The 19,676-nt window shown below is 36.4% G+C and overlaps 2 protein-coding genes across 2 annotated transcripts in view; both read left to right on the top strand.

Annotated features, from left to right (window-relative positions):
• LOC125655043 (prestin-like) overlaps nt 1-11,310 on the top strand; it is a 28,994-nt gene extending 17,684 nt beyond the window's left edge. The window contains exons 10-18 of the mRNA XM_048885190.2: nt 132-227; nt 4,360-4,466; nt 4,585-4,654; nt 6,239-6,457; nt 7,154-7,372; nt 7,816-7,870; nt 8,091-8,209; nt 10,213-10,338; nt 10,930-11,310. Coding sequence (XP_048741147.2) covers nt 132-227; nt 4,360-4,466; nt 4,585-4,654; nt 6,239-6,457; nt 7,154-7,372; nt 7,816-7,870; nt 8,091-8,209; nt 10,213-10,338 — 1,011 coding nt within the window. The 3' untranslated portion in view covers nt 10,930-11,310. The remainder of the gene's footprint in view (nt 1-131; nt 228-4,359; nt 4,467-4,584; nt 4,655-6,238; nt 6,458-7,153; nt 7,373-7,815; nt 7,871-8,090; nt 8,210-10,212; nt 10,339-10,929) is intronic.
• A 3,523-nt stretch (nt 11,311-14,833) lies between these two features.
• Nucleotides 14,834-17,074, top strand: LOC125655044 (E3 ubiquitin-protein ligase Midline-1-like). The gene has a single exon (XM_056143207.1). It carries the CDS (start codon nt 14,880-14,882, stop codon nt 16,815-16,817), a length of 1,938 nt encoding a protein of 645 aa, XP_055999182.1. The 5' UTR covers nt 14,834-14,879; the 3' UTR covers nt 16,818-17,074.
• The last annotated feature ends 2,602 nt before the right edge of the window (nt 17,075-19,676 follow it).

Raw genomic sequence — 19,676 nt, 5'->3', positions numbered from 1 at the left:
CAACTGCAAATTGACAATAGAAGTAGCCGGTGTAGGAATTTAAAGGCAGCATATATACAATTCCAGATTTCGCTGTCGGTGGATTATTGCATATGAAATTGAGATTTTTTTTATCTTCTTTCTTTTGGCAGTGTATCCTGGCGTGCATAGTGATTGTCACACTCAAAGGAATGTTTCATCAGTTCCGCGACATGGTGTTTCTATGGAAACTATGCAAGCGAGACTTTGTAAGTAATTCCCGGTGGAGGTGTAAAGGTAACTGAACTGAAACGGTTCCACATTGGTGGATCTTGCTGCGACAGTGGTAGGCATGGTTCAGAATGATTTCAACTAGCGAGTGTGGATCAAAAATACTGGAAATTAACTACTTGGCGGTGGAATAACATTGACAAAACCGGACTAGTTTCCCCCTTCTAATTTAAAAGTCGGGTTATGTGAGTAACACGTACTTGACATGTAATGGAATTAGATGTAAGATTTGCTGCAAATGATGAGGTGAAATGATATTGCATTAAAGTGGTCTCTCTCATTTGATGAAACAAATACTGTTGGATCAAGTTTACCGTTACTATTCACGAGGGTGTCATAAACGGGAATTAATCGCATAGTACAGGATTGAAAAATGCTAAACGTTGCACAGAAGTCTCCTTATTACATTAAATTATTCTATTGACGTACACATACACCAGCATCCGAATGACACGATTTTTCTCCCGCGTTATGGAGAAATCACACGCAGAATTACCGGACAATTAATGGAGAGAAAAAAACATTGCAAACCTGACGACTGCCTTAACGATTAACTTTGAAGTATAACGTTGTAGACGTATCGAACTGATAAAAATAACACACCGCGTGAGAATTCACAAACAATTAATTATTAATTGTTTAAACGAGTTATGAATCAAACTGCCATACAACCGAAATCTCGGTATATGTGGACGACGGGGAAAAACCACAATGGTACAGGTACCTACAAGTAATTATCTGTGACAATCTATAGTTTCAATCTCGATCATTAGTGCTCGCTTTTCAGGGATTATGAAACTGTTGACATAGTCTCGGACCGCTGAATATGAACGTTTTAAAACCATTGTTAAAACACTGGGATATGACATGGCATTGTTCAGTATAGAACTCCATCCACACCGGGGAAAACTCTCGTGAGAAGACAACAGTAACATTATAGTGATATGTTATTCATACAAAGGAAGTTTCTGCATGAAATTATTCTTGAATTAAAAAATCGTGCTAACAGTATTTTTGTTAAGTTTCCATGGATATCTATGATATTTCGTCTATTACATGGAGGAATCTGAGGTAATTTCAAACTTCTCTTTAAAAAAAAAATAACTGAAACGTTTAGTTTCTCTATCCCCAAGTCTCCATCTGCAGAGTCTGTGGAATCAATTGAATTCTGTGAAATTTACCATGATGCATCAGCTAAGGTGCCGGAGTTACGGGGTTTTGAATTATTTATAAACTTTTGTAATGACACATAGCCCAACAATTGTTGAGGTAAACAAAGGGAATTTCAAAATCGATTAACGATTGGTAATTGTGAGAACAAACTCTACAAAATTTGAGATGTGTAATTTATTTTATTTGATGATTAAAATAATCTATATATTTCCGAAACTTGCACAGTATACAAAACGTTCACATAAACTTCGTGGGTTCACTAATATCTAAATAATTTCTGTCATAATGCTGGTCATTGAAAGCTTTATTTCAGATCTCAACATTGAGTAATATACAAATTTGTTGAATATACATGTATATTGCAGTGGCGGGAAAAGACAGGGGCGATTTACATGTGCAACCCTCCATTAGCTTAACATTTTTAACAAAAATGGTCATTTTTGGCTATTTGTGGGTCTTCAAATCACCTTTTCTGAGTGGAAAAGAAAAACTTGTTGAGTACAAATGGTTTAAAAGGAAAACGTCAACTGAGTTTCTTGAAGAAAACCAGCAAAAAGGGGGGGGGGTATTAAGTAATCGTTAATTGGCTCTAGTTTCCCTGTAAAGAATCTACTAGTAATTATGTTGATGCTATATTCTTTCTTTTTAAAATTATCAAAATGAATATTCGAGTATCTTTTCCACAATTTTTGAATAGAATGCCAAGAAAATGATTTGTTATGTATTTCTGAAGATGGAAAGTATTCGGAAAAATTATAATGAGGTTACAAAGAAATGGGTAAAATATAAAAAAAAAAAAAAAAAAAAAAAAAAAAAAAAAAAAGTTGATATGAATTGAATATAATACAAATACATTTACTAGCATTTTTGACAACTTTCACGGAGAGTATTTAAAAAATCACCGATTTTGTGTGGCCCTATACCATTATAAGAAATAGTATTAATGGGTAAAATAATTCACTCCGAGATAGAAATGGGCATTTATCGAATTTCAGAGAAATCGAATGTCCGATTTAACAGATGTCGCACCTCTAGTCTAAATATCCACCCATCTATGTTTTCTACATTACATGTTCCAATTCAAGGTTAGCTATGTTAAATTCACACTCTGAAATATCGACCTGTTCATTTCACACTCTGAATATCGACCTTTGATTGGCCTACGAATCTAAAACTGTATAAAGCCTAACTGCATTAAGGTGCACTCCGATAATTATAGATTGCACATATAGTCATTGTGAAATTATCAATGGAAATTATTCAAGTAAAAAAGAACGCAGAAAGGTAAATGATAGCAGGCAAAAATTAGTTTCAGAGAAACGTAAACCTTCGTCGGGCGCTGAATGTGGTAGATTTTTCATCTGTACATCCGAAAATAGTAAAGCTGTGTTCAGTGGCGGATTTCCTGGATCCGTCCCTGGTGTTTGTCCCATCTCTAAGAACTTTCTATTTTTCACTTGCATGGAAACATGACAATGATATTACATGCGGCCCTTTCAAGCAAAACGTTTCTCACTTAGACACCAGAGATTTATCGTATATAATTTTTCATTAGCACTTTTAATATATCTAAAACCTGGCGTATTATATATAACATAAATATATCTAAAACCTGGCGTATTATATATCATAAATACATCTATACCCTGGCGTATTTTATATATCATAAATACATCTATACCCTGGCGTATTATATCATAAATACATCTATACCCTGGCGTATTATATATAACATAAATACATTTGTACCCTGGCGTATTATATATGTCATAAATACATCTATACCCTGGCGTATTATATCATAAATACATCTATACCCTGGCGTATTATATCATAAATACATCTATACCCTGGCGTATTATATATAACATAAATACATCTATACCCTGGCGTATTATATCATAAATACATCTATACCCTGGCGTATTATATCATAAATACATCTAAACCCTGGCGTATTATATCATAAATACATCTATACCCTGGCGTATTATATCATAAATACATCTATACCCTGGCGTATTATATATATCATAAATACATCTATACCCTGGCGTATTTTATATATCATAAATACATCTATACCCTGGCGTATTATATCATAAATACATCTATACCCTGGCGTATTTTATATATCATAAATACATCTATACCCTGGCGTATTATATCATAAATACATCTATACCCTGGCGTATTATATATAACATAAATACATTTGTACCCTGGCGTATTATATATATCATAAATACATCTATACCCTGGCGTATTATATCATAAATACATCTATACCCTGGCGTATTATATCATAAATATATCTATACCCTGGCGTATTATATATAACATAAATACATCTATACCCTGGCGTATTATATCATAAATATATCTAAACCCTGGCGTATTATATATATTATAAATACATCTATACCCTGGCGTATTATATATTTCATAAATACATCTATACCCTGGCGTATTATATATAACATAAATACATTTGTACCCTGGCGTATTATATCATAAATACATCTATACCCTGGCGTATTATATCATAAATATATCTATACCCTGACGTATTATATATATTATAAATACATCTATACCCTGGCGTATTATATATAACATAAATACATCTATACCCTGGTGTATTATAACATAAATACATCTATACCCTGGTGTATTATAACATAAATACATCTAAACCCTGGCGTATTATATATATTATAAATACATCTATAGCCTGGCGTATTATATATCATAAATACATCTGTACCCTGGCGTATTATATATATTATAAATACATCTGTACCCTGGCGTATTATATCATAAATACGTCTATACCCTGGCGTATTATATGATGAATACATCTGTACCCCTGGCGTATTACATATATGAAAACATTAAGTAGTTTGTACTGGCAATAATTCTTTTTTGTCGTTGCAGGCTGTTTGGTTTGTGACCTTCTTAGCTACAGTGATTTTGGACGCCGGCCTGGGTTTGATGGTCGGAGTCATATTTGCGCTTTACTTTGTACTCCGAAATACTCAGAGGTAAGACTGAAAATTTGTGTGGTTCAGAAGAAATTGAGAAACAATGAAACAATGTCCATAGTAATGCATTTAAGTTTGATTAACATTCTGAAGAGTTAATCATTCAATTTGATTATAGGCCTTACATTTGTGCTATGGGACGAGTGCCAGGAACAAACGCCTATAAGGACCTAAAGCTCAGCCGGACGGTACGTAAAATAACTCACTCAACCGAGCGGTATGTAGAATAACACACTCAACCGAGCGGTATGTACAATCACATCGGAAAAATCTCAAACTCTGCCGAACTCTATAGTATAGTAACATTAGTAAAATCTTAAACTCAGCCGAACTATTTACGTACAATCACATCAGAAAAGTCTTAAACTCAGTCGAACGGTACGTAAAATCACATCAACAGAGGTAATAAAACAAAGAGACCTGTTAATACCGTACACTCACATCAGTCATCAACTCGGTCAGGGTGGAATAATTGTGTAATAATTCAGGTTTTATTTCTTTCTTTGTTTTAAGTCTTTTTGAGAATTTTTTATTCACATTGAGTGATGTCACCAGCTGTAGGTGAAATGCCGCAGATAATTGGCCTATGTTTGCCGCACGGCATAGCAATGGCGGCTAATTCTATGTTGTGATCGGAAAGGTCTAGACCTAAGTTTTTGGCGAAGGAGTAATCTACCAATGCTAACGTCTTAGGTTTAACGTGGTCATGGCATGATCGGGACTCGAACCCCCGACCTCCCAGTCACAAGATGAACGCTCTACCACTGAGCTACCCCCGACCTCCCAGTCACAAGATGAACGCTCTACCACTGAGCTACCCCCGACCTCCCAGTCACAAGATGAACGCTCTACCACTGAGCTACCCCCGACCTCCCAGTCACAAGATGAACGCTCTACCACTGAGCTACCCCCGACCTCCCAGTCACAAGATGAACGCTCTACCACTGAGCTACCCCCGACCTCCCAGTCACAAGATGAACGCTCTACCACTGAGCTACCCCCGACCTCCCAGTCACAAGATGAACGCTCTACCACTGAGCTACCCCCGACCTCCCAGTCACAAGATGAACGCTCTACCACTGAGCTACCGCGACCTCCCAGTCACAAGATGAACGCTCTACCACTGAGCTACCCCCGACCTCCCAGTCACAAGATGAACGCTCTACCACTGAGCTACCCCCGACCTCCCAGTCACAAGATGAACGCTCTACCACTGAGCTACCGCGACCTCCCAGTCACAAGATGAACGCTCTACCACTGAGCTACCGCGACCTCCCAGTCACAAGATGAACGCTCTACCACTGAGCTACCGCGACCGTCCCACTTACCACAATTCACTACTTTTCGAAACTATTTAATTTCAGAAACCGTGGATTGCATGATAATTTTTAGTTTTACCTTTCTTTTAAACATATACGGCTCATGATTGTTTTATAAACAGTATTAAAACCTTAAGGCGGTATACATTAGACATTAAGTAGAAACATATACTAGTACACATGTATATTGTAACACTGAAAATTCAGGATTTGATATCTAGGGAAATTTACAATTTCTGAGAAAAGTTCATATACCCGGTAAGCTTTTTTAAACTTCCCTTGGGATTGAATTTGATATTGATCATAGATTGACTAACCAATGTATGTATTAATTCACGTCACAATCAGTAGTCACTTTCAATTAATGACGATATGGTGCTAAGGACCAGTATTTGTATTGTTATTTAAAAGTCCCGTCTCCCTTAATACAATTTTTTTTTATCTCGATTCCAGTTAATCCAGATTCCCGGGATTAAGATATTCCGGTTCGACTGTAATCTTTATTTTGCCAATGCTGAACAATTCCGGGATCGCCTGTACGAGAGAACAGGACTGAACCCCAAGAAGTTAAAAACAAAGAAACAGAAAGCCTTGTACAAAGCACTCATACAACGAAAACGGGAGATAGAGCTTGCGGAAATAGAGGAGGCAGCAGCACTAAAGAAAGAAAAGGTGGGCGTGTCTTTGATATATATATATATATATATATATATATATATATATATATCTTTTGTATCTTCTTGCACTGAAGAGTATTCCAATTCTCTTTGCATATAGATCCATGCATACGAGTCCCAACAATTCACCACTATCTTTAATTTTCGGCTCAGTTCACTTTTTTGGCACTAATGCACGTAATAGTGTGGTTTCCAAACATAATTAAGGTGGTTTGTATGTTATTTTACGTCATATTCGAAATAGAGATGTCACCAATATTAGGTGAAAATAACACAATTTTTAATCCGTAGCAGTGATAGGTCATTTCTGTACCAAATTCTTCTGTGAAATGGAGACTCCCATTATCAAAATTATATCCTAAATACCCGTGACTTCATGTTTTCAATGTCAGGTGCTTGACGTACGGAACAATCACTGCATGTTAAATGTCTTAAGGTTGCAAAGCAAGTAAGCACCCGAACCATTACACTACCGCGATTGGTCTGTTACTGCCTAAACCAGCACCATTGTAACATTTATAAATGAAAATAAGGATATTACAATAACTACCTTTGTTCAGTATAGTGTACCCTGGTAAATATACATCTGTCAATTAGTAGTTATAAAAGAGAGTATTGTCTATGGGTTGGGGATAAATTTAGAAACAGAAAAGAATTTTATTGTGGAAAACTTCATTTTCGTTTTATTCAGAAGCAGCTGTTGAAGCAGAAGAGTTCTATTGAGGAGGATGTGGAAAAGAATGAGGACGACAAGGAACTGACGGAGGAACAGCAGACAGAATTACAGCTCGAGAACGGGGAAATGCAGGCCCGGTTTTCCCGCGCATGGATACCACCTGTCCACACTGTGGTGCTGGACTTCTCCGTCATCAGTTACGTGGACACCGTGGCTGTTAAAGTTCTCTCACAGGTACTAGCAAAAAATATATGAAAATTGAGATTCTTTTAACGGATTACTCCGTTTACCTGATCGAGATATAGGGCTCACGGGGTGCGTGACCGGTCGACAGGTGATGCTTACTCCTCGTAGGAACCTGATCAAACCTCTGGTGTATCCAGGGGTCCGTGTTTGCCCAACTCATAATTTGTATTCCTTATAGGAGTTATGAAATTGATCACTTGTTGAAATCGTCACCTTTTCACGTTGTACTACATGTACCTGTGCATAGTTTTACTTGAAGTTTATAGAGCTTTATTTTGCGTTCACGATGCATTTGATCCGAATGAAGTTTAGCCTGAAGTGGGTTCAAGAGATTCCACCGTTACCCGAGTTAACCCGAATTGAATAACTGTATGGTGTAACCCTGTTCATATGTTCTTGATCTTTATATACACCTGTAAAATTTATTCCAGATTATAATGGACTTCAAAGATGTCAGCATCAAAATCTTCTTAGCAGGATGTAGAGGTATTGTATAAACCGAAGTAAACACGGTCCTAAAAAAACCTTCCGCAGAAATCATTTCACGCATGAATTTCATCAATCTTATCAAAATTAGTTCGCGTACAAAATGCATGAGCGGATCATAGATCTAATCTTAATTGGATTGGATTTTCTCGACACTTTCAGTGTGCAGTTAAACAGTGTGGACTTTAGTTCTAAATAGCTGTACACATAATTGTTTCAGAGGATGTCAGGAAGATCATCAAAAAATCAGAATTTTATCAGACAATCGACTACAACTGTCTCTATTTCACCATACACGAAGCTGTCGTCATTGCTCAAGAACTTCACCAACAAGTAGGGGTATGTATGATGACAAAGGAATCTACGAGTAAAAGACAGCAAATAAATTTTGGCAAGAATAGCTCACTGGAGCCGTTGGATCACTGAGCTAAGAAAGATACTGGGTAGTCCTTTAGTAGTCTTTTCTCCTTTATATTCATTCCAGAGTAATTTGACTAATGACCCTGTGGAAGTCAAAATAACCCAAAATTTTTAAAAATGTCATAATATCATGGCTTTGATTAGAAATCTGAATATGTAGTACATTATAAAATACATGTACATATCATATCAGGGAAGATGGTGAAATTAAAAGATTCTTAGACTTTTATCTACACAGTGTATATCATTATACAATATCCGGTGAAGGATATCCAAAATATTGAGCTGACAACATGGTCCAGAATAGTTTGTTTTTTAGCTTGTGACCTCAGATTCAATAACTGTCATCTATACTCCTTAGCGATTTCTTATGTGCAGAAAACTTCTACCGCAAACATTCAGTTTTGTGGCCTTATCTACTTCTCATGATTTACATTTATCTCATATGTGTGGTGTATATTGAGAGTGAGATAAAGCATTAGCTTTATCACACGCCCGTTTGATAAAGCACTTCCGGTCCGAACTACTTTTGACACTGTCCCCGCTTGGATGACATATTTTCTGTGTTTATGCATATCCATGCATGAAATAAAGCGTAAAACTTATTATTCTGTATTTATTTAGAATTTCTTTTTATAGCAAAATTAAAATGATGTTGCCCCCACTGACATATAATGCAAGTTACCGGCCACAAAAATGCCAACTCGGTCTGTAACTACTCAAAAATTACGATCAGAAAACAAAAATATGTGCACACTATTATCATCGACAAGGAATCGACGGCCTACTGGACAAGCCTAATCGAAAGTACCTCGACATGCTGCGGTACCAAGTTTTCACAAGCACAGTCTCTTTTTTCTGGAGCATATTAAATGTAAAAGATCTCAACAGCTTTACTTACAAGGCTAGGCCTATTTAATCCTCTCGCCCTTAGATCCAAAGAAACTACGTAAATAAAATCCAAATGCACAAACATTTCTACTTTTCATTGTAAACTGTTGAACATTCTAATAACGCTGCATTAAAATATTACTTTCATTGATCGTTATTACACATGTTTATTTCAAATCGACGACGTCATCAAACTTTTATCAGAAGGTCGGGCCTACGTCAAAAAATAGATACTCGGTCAATAGTTGTTACTTTGTTTGAATGGCAAAACTATTATTAATTATAGTTATAAACTATAATTCCTTCTAAAACAATTTTCATCCATGGCTTCTTTTATAAAAATGACCTTTTTTACCTTATATTAATGGTTTATAAGCGCACTATTTTTCCCCACGTAAGGTAGACAGATTAAGCACGTCGTCTGAGTCACGGATTCAAAACAAATTCAATCAGCTGTTTCTACCATACTGGAGATCATCTCAAAATTAAGTGAAAAGAAGACGTATGAGATAAATAGAACATCTATAATTGCGTATTTTGATATTTCGTTTATCCAACTCGTTGATATGGTGTATTTATTCGCTCGGCAAGCCTCGCGGATAAATACACCATATCAACTCGTTGGATAAACCAAATATCAAAACACGCAATATAGATATCCTCTATGTATACCACGTGTGAAGTTTATCAAGCAAAGGATTCTACAAAACTCGAAGTAGACAATATTTTTTATGTTTGGAGTAGTTTATGACCTTTGACCTTGTGATCTCAAAATCGGAAGGATTCATCTACTCAGTAGACCAAGTTTGATGTATGTCCAGCAATATATTGATATAGGTTCAAACCAATATTGAGCAGAAATTTGCATAGTCTACCAACAGATTTAGTTTACCGGCCAACAGGTGCAAACCAATATGCCCACTCATTTTCAAAGGGGGGGGGGGGGTAAAAATCACTACTTTCATTTTCAGGGAAGTCAAACTACTAATTTGATGGTATTTGTCTATATATGAATTGTCTCTATAAATTAGGATCCACCGATGAGTCCCAAAGACGTGTTGATTGTGGAGGAAGAGAGTAAGGAAGCCAGTGCCAGAATGACGGCAGGTGAGGGCGATGGTGCAGAAGAAATCCCACAGATCGGTGCTAACAAATAGGTGAAACTTACACTAAAGCATATCTCTGTTAACATTTATGTGTAATATTACTAATAGCATTGTATATAATAGCATGAAATGAACACGGAATATGGAACATTATAGAATGACCAGTCTTGTATTTCGTATTTAAGAATCTACACCGCACGGCTATGTTCCACCATTTAGAATAATTTCAGGAACACAGCGATTGCTTTCAGCCTGTGATTTGCTGTCAAAATACATCAACATGGCTGACACATTTATTTCCGTCAACAATGCATGTTCTCTTTGTATCTGTATGTCAGTGCATGCAGACATTTCAATACTACATCAGGTCACCAAATAAAATGATATGTCAGCTGATGTGACACTCTGTCATCAGATTCAGCTAGTCACGGGTTCACAGCGATACTGAAATGATTCTACTATACACCGAGAATATCAGACTCCTGGGGAGACGTCTCCGTATGAGTGAAAAATTATCTCGAGAGAGACGTTAAACAAGATACAATCAATCGATCTCCTGGTCATTTCCTTCTGTAAATTTTGCCGAAATAATTTCATCACCTATATGTGTTTTAAATTTTCTTCTCTCTTTACATTTCCTAGGTTAATACAACGAATGATTGAGCTGTCTCAGGAATTGTGTTACAAACTTCGTGAAGATGACGTCAAAGAAAAAACCTTAAATGCATATAAAATGTAAATTAAATATGCACAAAGACAGCAATTTAATCAATATTACAGAACAGTCCTGGACAATATATACACCTACTTAAAAGTGGCTGAATAGTCCGAAATCACAGAGTAGTTCTTATTTTGTATGTTTCTAATCCTTTGATGTTCAACATATATCATTCACTGTATGTGATATTTATTTTGAACATGTTGGACTGTACCAGTTATGTAATTACAAGACTTTGTGTGTTTAATGCAAATCCTTATATTTATTGTCATGTCAGACAGTCTAATAAACCCTCTGAAAATGTTGTCAACTCTTTACCTCTGTGTGCCTGCACGACTGTTTCCCTTCCACCCCTTACTACAATTATTATCGTTCTATCACTTACACACAATCATATTTCTGTCCCATTCCTTCAGTATAATTACATTTTTCTCACACTACTGTTCCCAAATTTACTATAATTAATCGTTCTATCCTCTCATTATAAGTAGATTTATATCCCCACACTAGTGTTTCCCTTCTATCACCCTCACTATGATTACATTTCTACCCTCTCACTGTAATTACCTTTCTATCCTCACTATAATAATCTTTCTACCCTCTCACTATAATTATCTTTCTATCCTCACTACAATTACCTTTCTATCCGCACTACAATTATATTTCTATCCGCACTACAATTACATTTATATCCCCACACTATTGTTTCCCTTCTATCACCCTCACTATGATTACATTTCTACCCTCTTACTATAATTATATTTCTATCCTCACTACAATTACCTTTCTATCCGCACTACAATTATATTTCTATCCTCACTGTAATTACTTTTCTATCCTCACTATAACTACCTTCCTATCCTCACTATAATTATCTTTATATCCTCACTATAACTACCTTTATATCCGCACTACAATTACCTTTCTATCCTCACTACAATTACCTTTCTATCCTCACTACAATTATCTTTCTATCATCTCACTACAATTGCCTTTCTATCCACTACAACAACCTTTCTATCCACACTACAATTACCTTTCTATCCTTACTACAATTATCTTTCTATCCTCACTATAATTACTTTTCTATCCTCAATACAATTATCTTTCTAGCCTCACTGTAATTACCTTTCTATCCTCACTTCAATTATCTTTCTATCCTCTCTACAACTACCTTTCTATGCTCACTACAACTACCTTTCTCTCGTCACTAAAATATCTTTCTATCCTCACTACAAATATCTTTCTATCCTCATTACAATTACCTTTCTATCCTCATTATAATTACCTTTCTATCGTCACTACAGTTACCTTTCTATCCTCACTACAGTTACTTTTCTATCCTATCACTATAAGTACCTGTTTGCCTCTCATTATTTACCTTTCTATCTACTCACTAGTTAACGCTCTGTCGTTCACAAATACCTTTTCCCCTCACAATCACCTTCAACGACGTTTTTGTCACCTGACTATCGTTACCTTTCTATCCTCTCTCTACAATTTCCTTTCTGTTTTCACACTGCCATTATCTTTCTATCCCCTAAATATAATTACCTTTCTATCCATTGAGCTGGATGAACCTTAGTGGCATGTTGGACGAATCGTGCTGGGACTTTTCTTGTGAATGGTTTACCCTCCAGCTAATGCACGGGCAATTTTATCGTTTCGGTTCGAATTTACTATCAAAGAGGACCTCCGTATAGTTTCATAGATATGCAGAAATGAATTCGGAAACCTGCCTTTTTTCGGTCATTTTTAGCGAGCCCGAGCACTATACGACAAAAGAAAATGTTTGAGCATTGCAACAAGCTATTACATAGAATGTACAGCATTAGATATCATTTCTAAGTTGAATTCCGTACCTCAATTCATTAAATGAAGTCCATAATAGCTCCAAATGAATGAAATTGTAAAACCGTCTGCACTTTCATATCACAACCATTTTGACCGGTGTAATTAATTACCCAAAAAGGAAGAAGGATCCATAACGATTTAGCGACTCAAATACTACTTTGTGTCAATATTAATTCATCATGGTAAATAAATTATGCTAATAACAAGTCTTGATCAAACTACAAATGTCTTATTATGTCTTTTTTATCCACATCACATTAACACAGGTGTTTGACGATTTATAATAATGATGTTAATTTGGGTAGTTAGTGGCACCGGTCAAAATGGCTGTAAGTGAAAGTGCAGATGGTACGAGATTTCAGCTTAAATCGTGCAAGCCTGTCTGAATTGCATGGAATATGATTTATTCTTATATTTATATTTATTATTTATATTATTATTTATATATGAGATTGATCACTGTTCGTTATCTTCACCTTCCATTCTGAGGGTAACATATTATTACATCACTATTGAAAAATTACCAAGGTTAAATTGTCCATACAAAGGTAGCCAAAGCAACAATAAACACTGAAAAGAAAAGGATAAAACACGTTCCAGATATGACATTTATAACATGTATTTCCCAACACTACAAAGTAATTCTATTATTTGTTTGTGTGTGTAGGAATTGTTGCCGGATGAACAAAATTAATCAAAACTAAAATGAACATAATTTACTTACATCATAAAACAAAGAACAAGCACTTCAAAATTCGTCTTTTAAGAAAATTTCACAAAATAATTACTGACACGAAATTACTATTTTACGTATTATAGCCATTTCTTAAATCATGCATGAATAAACAACAGACCAAGCTGAATACATTAGAATGTGTTGTAAAACATTGCCTCAATAATATACGTAGTATAATCGGAAGCAGACTGTTTGTATACCACAGTGCTCCCTACCTATATCGAATTCTGCTGGGCCATCATCAATTTAATTATCATTTGTTTTAGAATGTCACTAAATTCAATTCAATTCCAAATATATTCATAGGCCCATGAATCCGATACAAGCAGATCACACTACATATACAAAATAGTATAAAAACTATTAATGGTTCAAGATATTTGTCACCCAGGTTCGTATATTCTTGAACTATGTCCTTTATGAGACCAGAATTCTTGAATTAAAACACCAGTGTAAGAGTTTACAATTTATTAACAGATCAAAAGTTAATATGATATAGGCATAACAACTGTGAACTTACATACACTTAACAAGTGAAAATATTGAAAAATAACCTGAGTATAATAAGGGAAGGGGTAGATCCGAGAAAAACAAAATACATCTACAAAGTACTCTAATGGACCTCCATACTTTTCAAAGTGAGTCAGAAAACCTTGAAAATAACTCCAAAATTATCCTAAACTATTATAATAGAAATGATTATTTTAAAAGTAACATTTATTTACTTTTCATTTGGAAATTAATCGGCTTCGAATCAAGTGTACAGTATGAACTTAGATTTTCTTCACCTGTCACAATGGGCCTCCATAAACGTAACCATGCAGGCAGAAATAAACTTTTCCTCGGAAAATTCAACGAACCTCTTCCAATGCGGTTTGAAAGTTATTAAAAGCAACAATTTCTGCACATGTATGAGAGAAAGTGAAATTCAATCATGCTTGAATGCTATCGCATTCACAGGTTGCTATGTTAAGAATGCAACTTACGCGTTAAAAAGCGTGTTTTTAAAAGCATGTTTAAGCATGCCAATTATTGATCATTTTATGCCCACCATAACTTGCACTTTGATCGGCCAGTATGTAATTTGATAACGTTGACGCTATCTACAGCTGAAAATATAGTGTAATCTCACCATATATATACCACTATTATAGCGGAATTTAGGTTTCTCTCCAACCTGCCAAGATATTCATTAATCATGTTCCAGCCGCAGTTCCATAGTTGATAAGCCCTACACGAACCGAAAGTAAAGTGGCCCTGGCTTTTGGGAACAAAATATCATAAATGGCGGAGTCCCTAACAGGACCCCCTGGTGCTAATCCTGTGGATGACACATTCCGCTGTCCGATATGTCTAGAAGAGGTGAGAAATCCAAAGTACTTGCCATGTTTCCATACGTTTTGTGAGACTTGCATTCAAACATACATTTCAAGTACGGTAGCACGTAAGGATAACGAAACTCTGAAAGCCATCGAGTGTCCCGTGTGCAGAAAACGTATCGAAGCTCCAATTAATGACATTACAAGCGAGGAGTGGGCGCTTGCTTTGCCACAAAACAAACTGATTGTGAGCATGTCGGTAGATCCTAAGAAAGAGGAACAAAAATTCTGCATGTTTTGCAAACGGAATAACAAAAGCGTTACTGCGAAGCATTGGTGCAAATCATGCATAGAATCGATCTACGATGATTGTAAATGTTTTCATTCGTATGTTCCCATTCTTCAGGGACATAAAATCATAAGCTTGTCTGATACCTTGGGGTTGAAGAATGACATAGACAAACTCTGCTGCAGCATCTGTTTTGCGACCGAACATAGAAAGTGTGAGCAAGTACAGGCCATTGAAGATGTAGCAGTAGAGATGGATGAAGACAGAGTTCAAAATAAACTGACATTGTTTAAGGATCTGCTGGAAAGTCTTGAAAATTTGCAGGAGGAATACAGCGATAAAGTAACCACACTAAACAGCAGAAAACAGGAAATCGTCTCAAGCGCTGAAAAGAAAGTTGAGGAAATAAAATTGCAGATAGACAAGGCACATGCACAGTGGTTAAAGAGATTTGAGCAGAAACACACAGATTCTGTTGAAAACATTGAGATTGCTTCTGACGAGATTAAATGGTTCGTGACTACAATACGAGATGCAAAAACCGTGCTACAAACAGTGCAAGAAAATGGATCTACCAAACAGATTTTCGTCACTAGTCACACATTGGGGGTTCAGATTTCGGAGCACTTCGATCGGTTACGGGCTTTGAATATCTGGGACTTTATCCAGGATTATAGTCATCAGAACACAGATTTCCTTCGTCAGATCTGTAACCATGGATCGTTTCAGGGTGTCAGTGCTTCTGAAACGCGATCTAAAACCTTACAGAAAATTTTCACATTTGCCTCATTACTGTCAGACAAAACGGGCATTGCACGTAGGAGAGAAGAGATGTGCCGTAAAGATTGGATGAAAGTTAACTTTGAAAAAATATCAGAAATGAATCTGCCCACAGAAGTTTATTATGGCTTATTTGTAAGTGATACAAAAGTCATTATGTCAATAGAGAGCCCTCCGTCACTAAAGGTTTATGATATCTCTGATACTGTTGGTGAGTGTGTCCATACTCAATCTTGTCAGGCCACTCCGTACGGTCTCTGTCAATCAGGGGACTGCATGGATATAGTCTACGTCTCTTTTGAAGACCATGTTGATTATTATCAGATCAAAGTATCAGAAAGTGTAACATTTACCAAACTCGGTACCTTTCAACTGAAGGAACCGATGTTGGCCATTTCTTATGGAACAGCAGCAGTCTCCTCCGTTAATGACTCCAAGAGAATGATTTGTTCATCTGACTTTTCCGTCATCAATCACAGTTCATCGTACAGTAAAAGTGAAGATAGACCGTTTGTGTCATCTTCATCACGATCAGATCGACATTGTTTCGTAAGAGAATCAGAAGTAGTCGTTGTGGACCAAAACAACAATAAGATATTTCAGAGTTCTGTCGCTGGTGATTATCTGCGAGGATTAACGTTTGACTTACAAGATAATATTTTGATTTGCTTGTGGAATTCCAAAATAAAGCAAATAAGAAATGGAGGGACCGAGAGTAGGGACATTGAATTGCCTGACATTAAGGATACCTACAACGTTGTACTTCATCCTACAGGGGAGAAGATGTTGGTGCTGGACTACTACAATAAATGTTGTGTTTACAAAGTATCATAAAATTATTTCTCCTGTGAAACAAAACTTCATGTTTCCAATTTATAACTGGTTTTTGTGTTTTTATTTTCAATTTGGCATAACAAATAAAGGGGGGAGGGAGTTTGCCTTGTTAATGGAAGTCTAGTTGGGAGAGTATAATGCATGTTTTGTTCAATAGTTTGCTTCCAATATTTAGTTAATTACACACTTTGTGTTATTTTTATTATTGTGCACGTAGATTTTAATTACTTTTCTTGAAATAAATACATAATCATCCACCAGCTTCCATTGTAGAGTTCATCACGGTATATAAAAATCCTCCAGTGTCTCTCAAAAATCTTTTACTAGATATAGATCAAAGGCAAACATTTCACCGGAGAACAAAGTTAAAAGTGAAGTAAATCAAACTTACATGACTGGTAAATAAATAGAAGGTTTTTGGGGTCATGGTGCACCAATCCACCTGACATATGAATTGATTTTGTATTTCTCTTAGAGGGAGGTTGTGACAAAATGTCGGTGCAATATCTATCTATGATGATAAAAAGTCGAGGAAACCGTTTGATCTACTTTAAGCCCTAAAGTAGGTCATGGTGTACCAATTAAATTGAAATGTGAACTCTGAGAGGGAGGTTGTGACAAAATTTCAGAGTAATACCTGTGACCATATCAAAACAAATCTCGAAAACTGACCTACATCTACCCCTAAAGTAGGTCTTAGTACACCAATCCAGCTCAAATGCTAACTGCACTTATATTCCTCAGAGAGGAAACCTATGACTAATTATCAGGGCAATATCTGTATCAGTAATGAAAAAAGCCCGGAAAACTGTTTACCTATTTTTAGCCCAAAAGTATGTCAGAGATAGGCCAATCCAGCTGAAATGCAAACCAAACTTGCATTCCTGTTAGAGGAAACTTGTATATGTAAATTTCAGGGCAATATTTGTATCTATAACAAAAAACTTAATCCAGTTGGAAAACTTTTTGACACACTGATAGCCCTGAAGTAGGTCAAGGACAGACTAATCCAGCTGAAATGTAAACTCACTCTCACACTTCTTAATGGAGAAATTGTGACCAAATTTCAAAGTCATACGTGCATCTGTTACGGAAAACAGTCCAGTAAACATGACCTCGGACGGAGAGCCAGCCAGACGGACAGACAGTGCCATCACATAATACATCCCGTCTAAAACCTGATCTTACTTAAAAATTTAAACTTCCTTTCATAGAGCTCTATGCAAATCATCTACGAAAATGCCCACGTATGTAACTTTGTAAGCATCAACAATCGGTAATGAAATATCTACAATAAATTCAATCTTCAAATAGCCATATTCTCTTAATTTTACACTTGTTTAAAGGTGAATATAACAAAGTAATCAATCTCATAATTCCTATAAAGAATAGGATTAAGAGTAGGGAAAACATGAACCCCTGGATATACCAGAGGTAAGACCAGGTGCCTAGGATTGATTGATTGGTTGATGTTTTCAGCCACACTCAACAATTTTTCAGTTATCTAGTGGCGCCCAGTTTTTATTGGTGGAAGAGATACAATGTACCTGGGAAGAGACCTTCCGAAAGTAAACTGGGAAACTTTCTCACTTACCGGCGCGAGCGAGGTGCCTAGGAGGAGTGAGCATCTCCTGTTGACCGGTCACACCCGCCGTGAGCCCTCTACCTTGATCAGGTAAACGAGTTACAAAATAATATAAAACTTTGTTGCAAGGGGATAAAGACTGATGTGTGATGGCAAATATTCCCAATTATGGAATATTTGAACAAGAGGCCCATGGGGCACATCGCTCACCTGAGTCACCTTGGTCCATATCAGAAGACTTTCCATATATATTTGCATGTAAAACCGTAGTCCCTATTATGGCCCCAACCTACCCCTGGAGGCCATGGTTTTTGCAAACTTGAATCTACACTATGTCAGAAAGCTTTCATGTAAATGTGAACTTCTTTGTGATCCCCCCTTGTGGCCCCATCCTACCCCCAGGGGCCATGATTTGAGCAAACTTAAATCTGCACTATGTCAGAAAGCTTTCATGTAAATATCAGCTTTTCTGGCTCAGTGGTTCTTGAGAAGATTTTCCCTATATATTTGTACGTAAAACTTTGATCCCCTATTGTGGCCCCATCCTACCCCCAGGGGCCATCATTTTAACAAACTTAATTCTGCACTATGTTAGGAAGCTTTCATGTAAATATCAGCTTTTCTGGCCCAGTGGTTCTTGAGAAGATTTTTAAAGATTGTCCCTATATATTTGTAAGTAAAACTTTCATCCCCTATTGTGGCCCCATCCGACTCCCAGGGGCCAGGATTTTAACAAACTTGAATCTGCATTATGTCAGAAAGCTTTCATATAAATCTCAGCTTTTCTGACTCAGTGGTTCTTGAGAAGAAGATTTTTAAAGATTTTCTCTATGTATTTGTATGTAAAACTTTGATCCCCTATTGTGGCCCCATCCGACCCCCGGGGGCCATCATTTTAACAAACTTAAATCTGCACTATATCAGGAAGCTTTCATATAATCTCAGCTTTTCTGGCTCAGTGGTTCTTGTTGAGAAGATTTTTAAAGATTTTTCCTATATATTTGTATGTAAAACTTTGATCCCCTATTGTGGCCCCATCCGACCCCCGGGGGCCAGGATTTTAACAATTTAGAATATGCACTATATTAGGAAGCTTTGATATAAATCTCAGCTTTTCTGGCTCAGTGGTTCTTGAGAAGATTTTTAAAGATTTTTCCTATATATTTGTATGTAAAACTTTGATCCCCTATTGTGGCCCCATCGGACCCTACTCTATTTTTACCTTTTCTTGATTATCTCCCCTTTCAAGGTGGCCTGGCCCTTTATTTTAACAA

Source organism: Ostrea edulis, chromosome 7, assembly GCF_947568905.1.
Source record: "Ostrea edulis chromosome 7, xbOstEdul1.1, whole genome shotgun sequence".
NCBI classification, from domain to species: Eukaryota; Metazoa; Mollusca; class Bivalvia; order Ostreida; family Ostreidae; genus Ostrea; species Ostrea edulis.
This window is presented reverse-complemented; position numbering and strand designations above follow the sequence as displayed.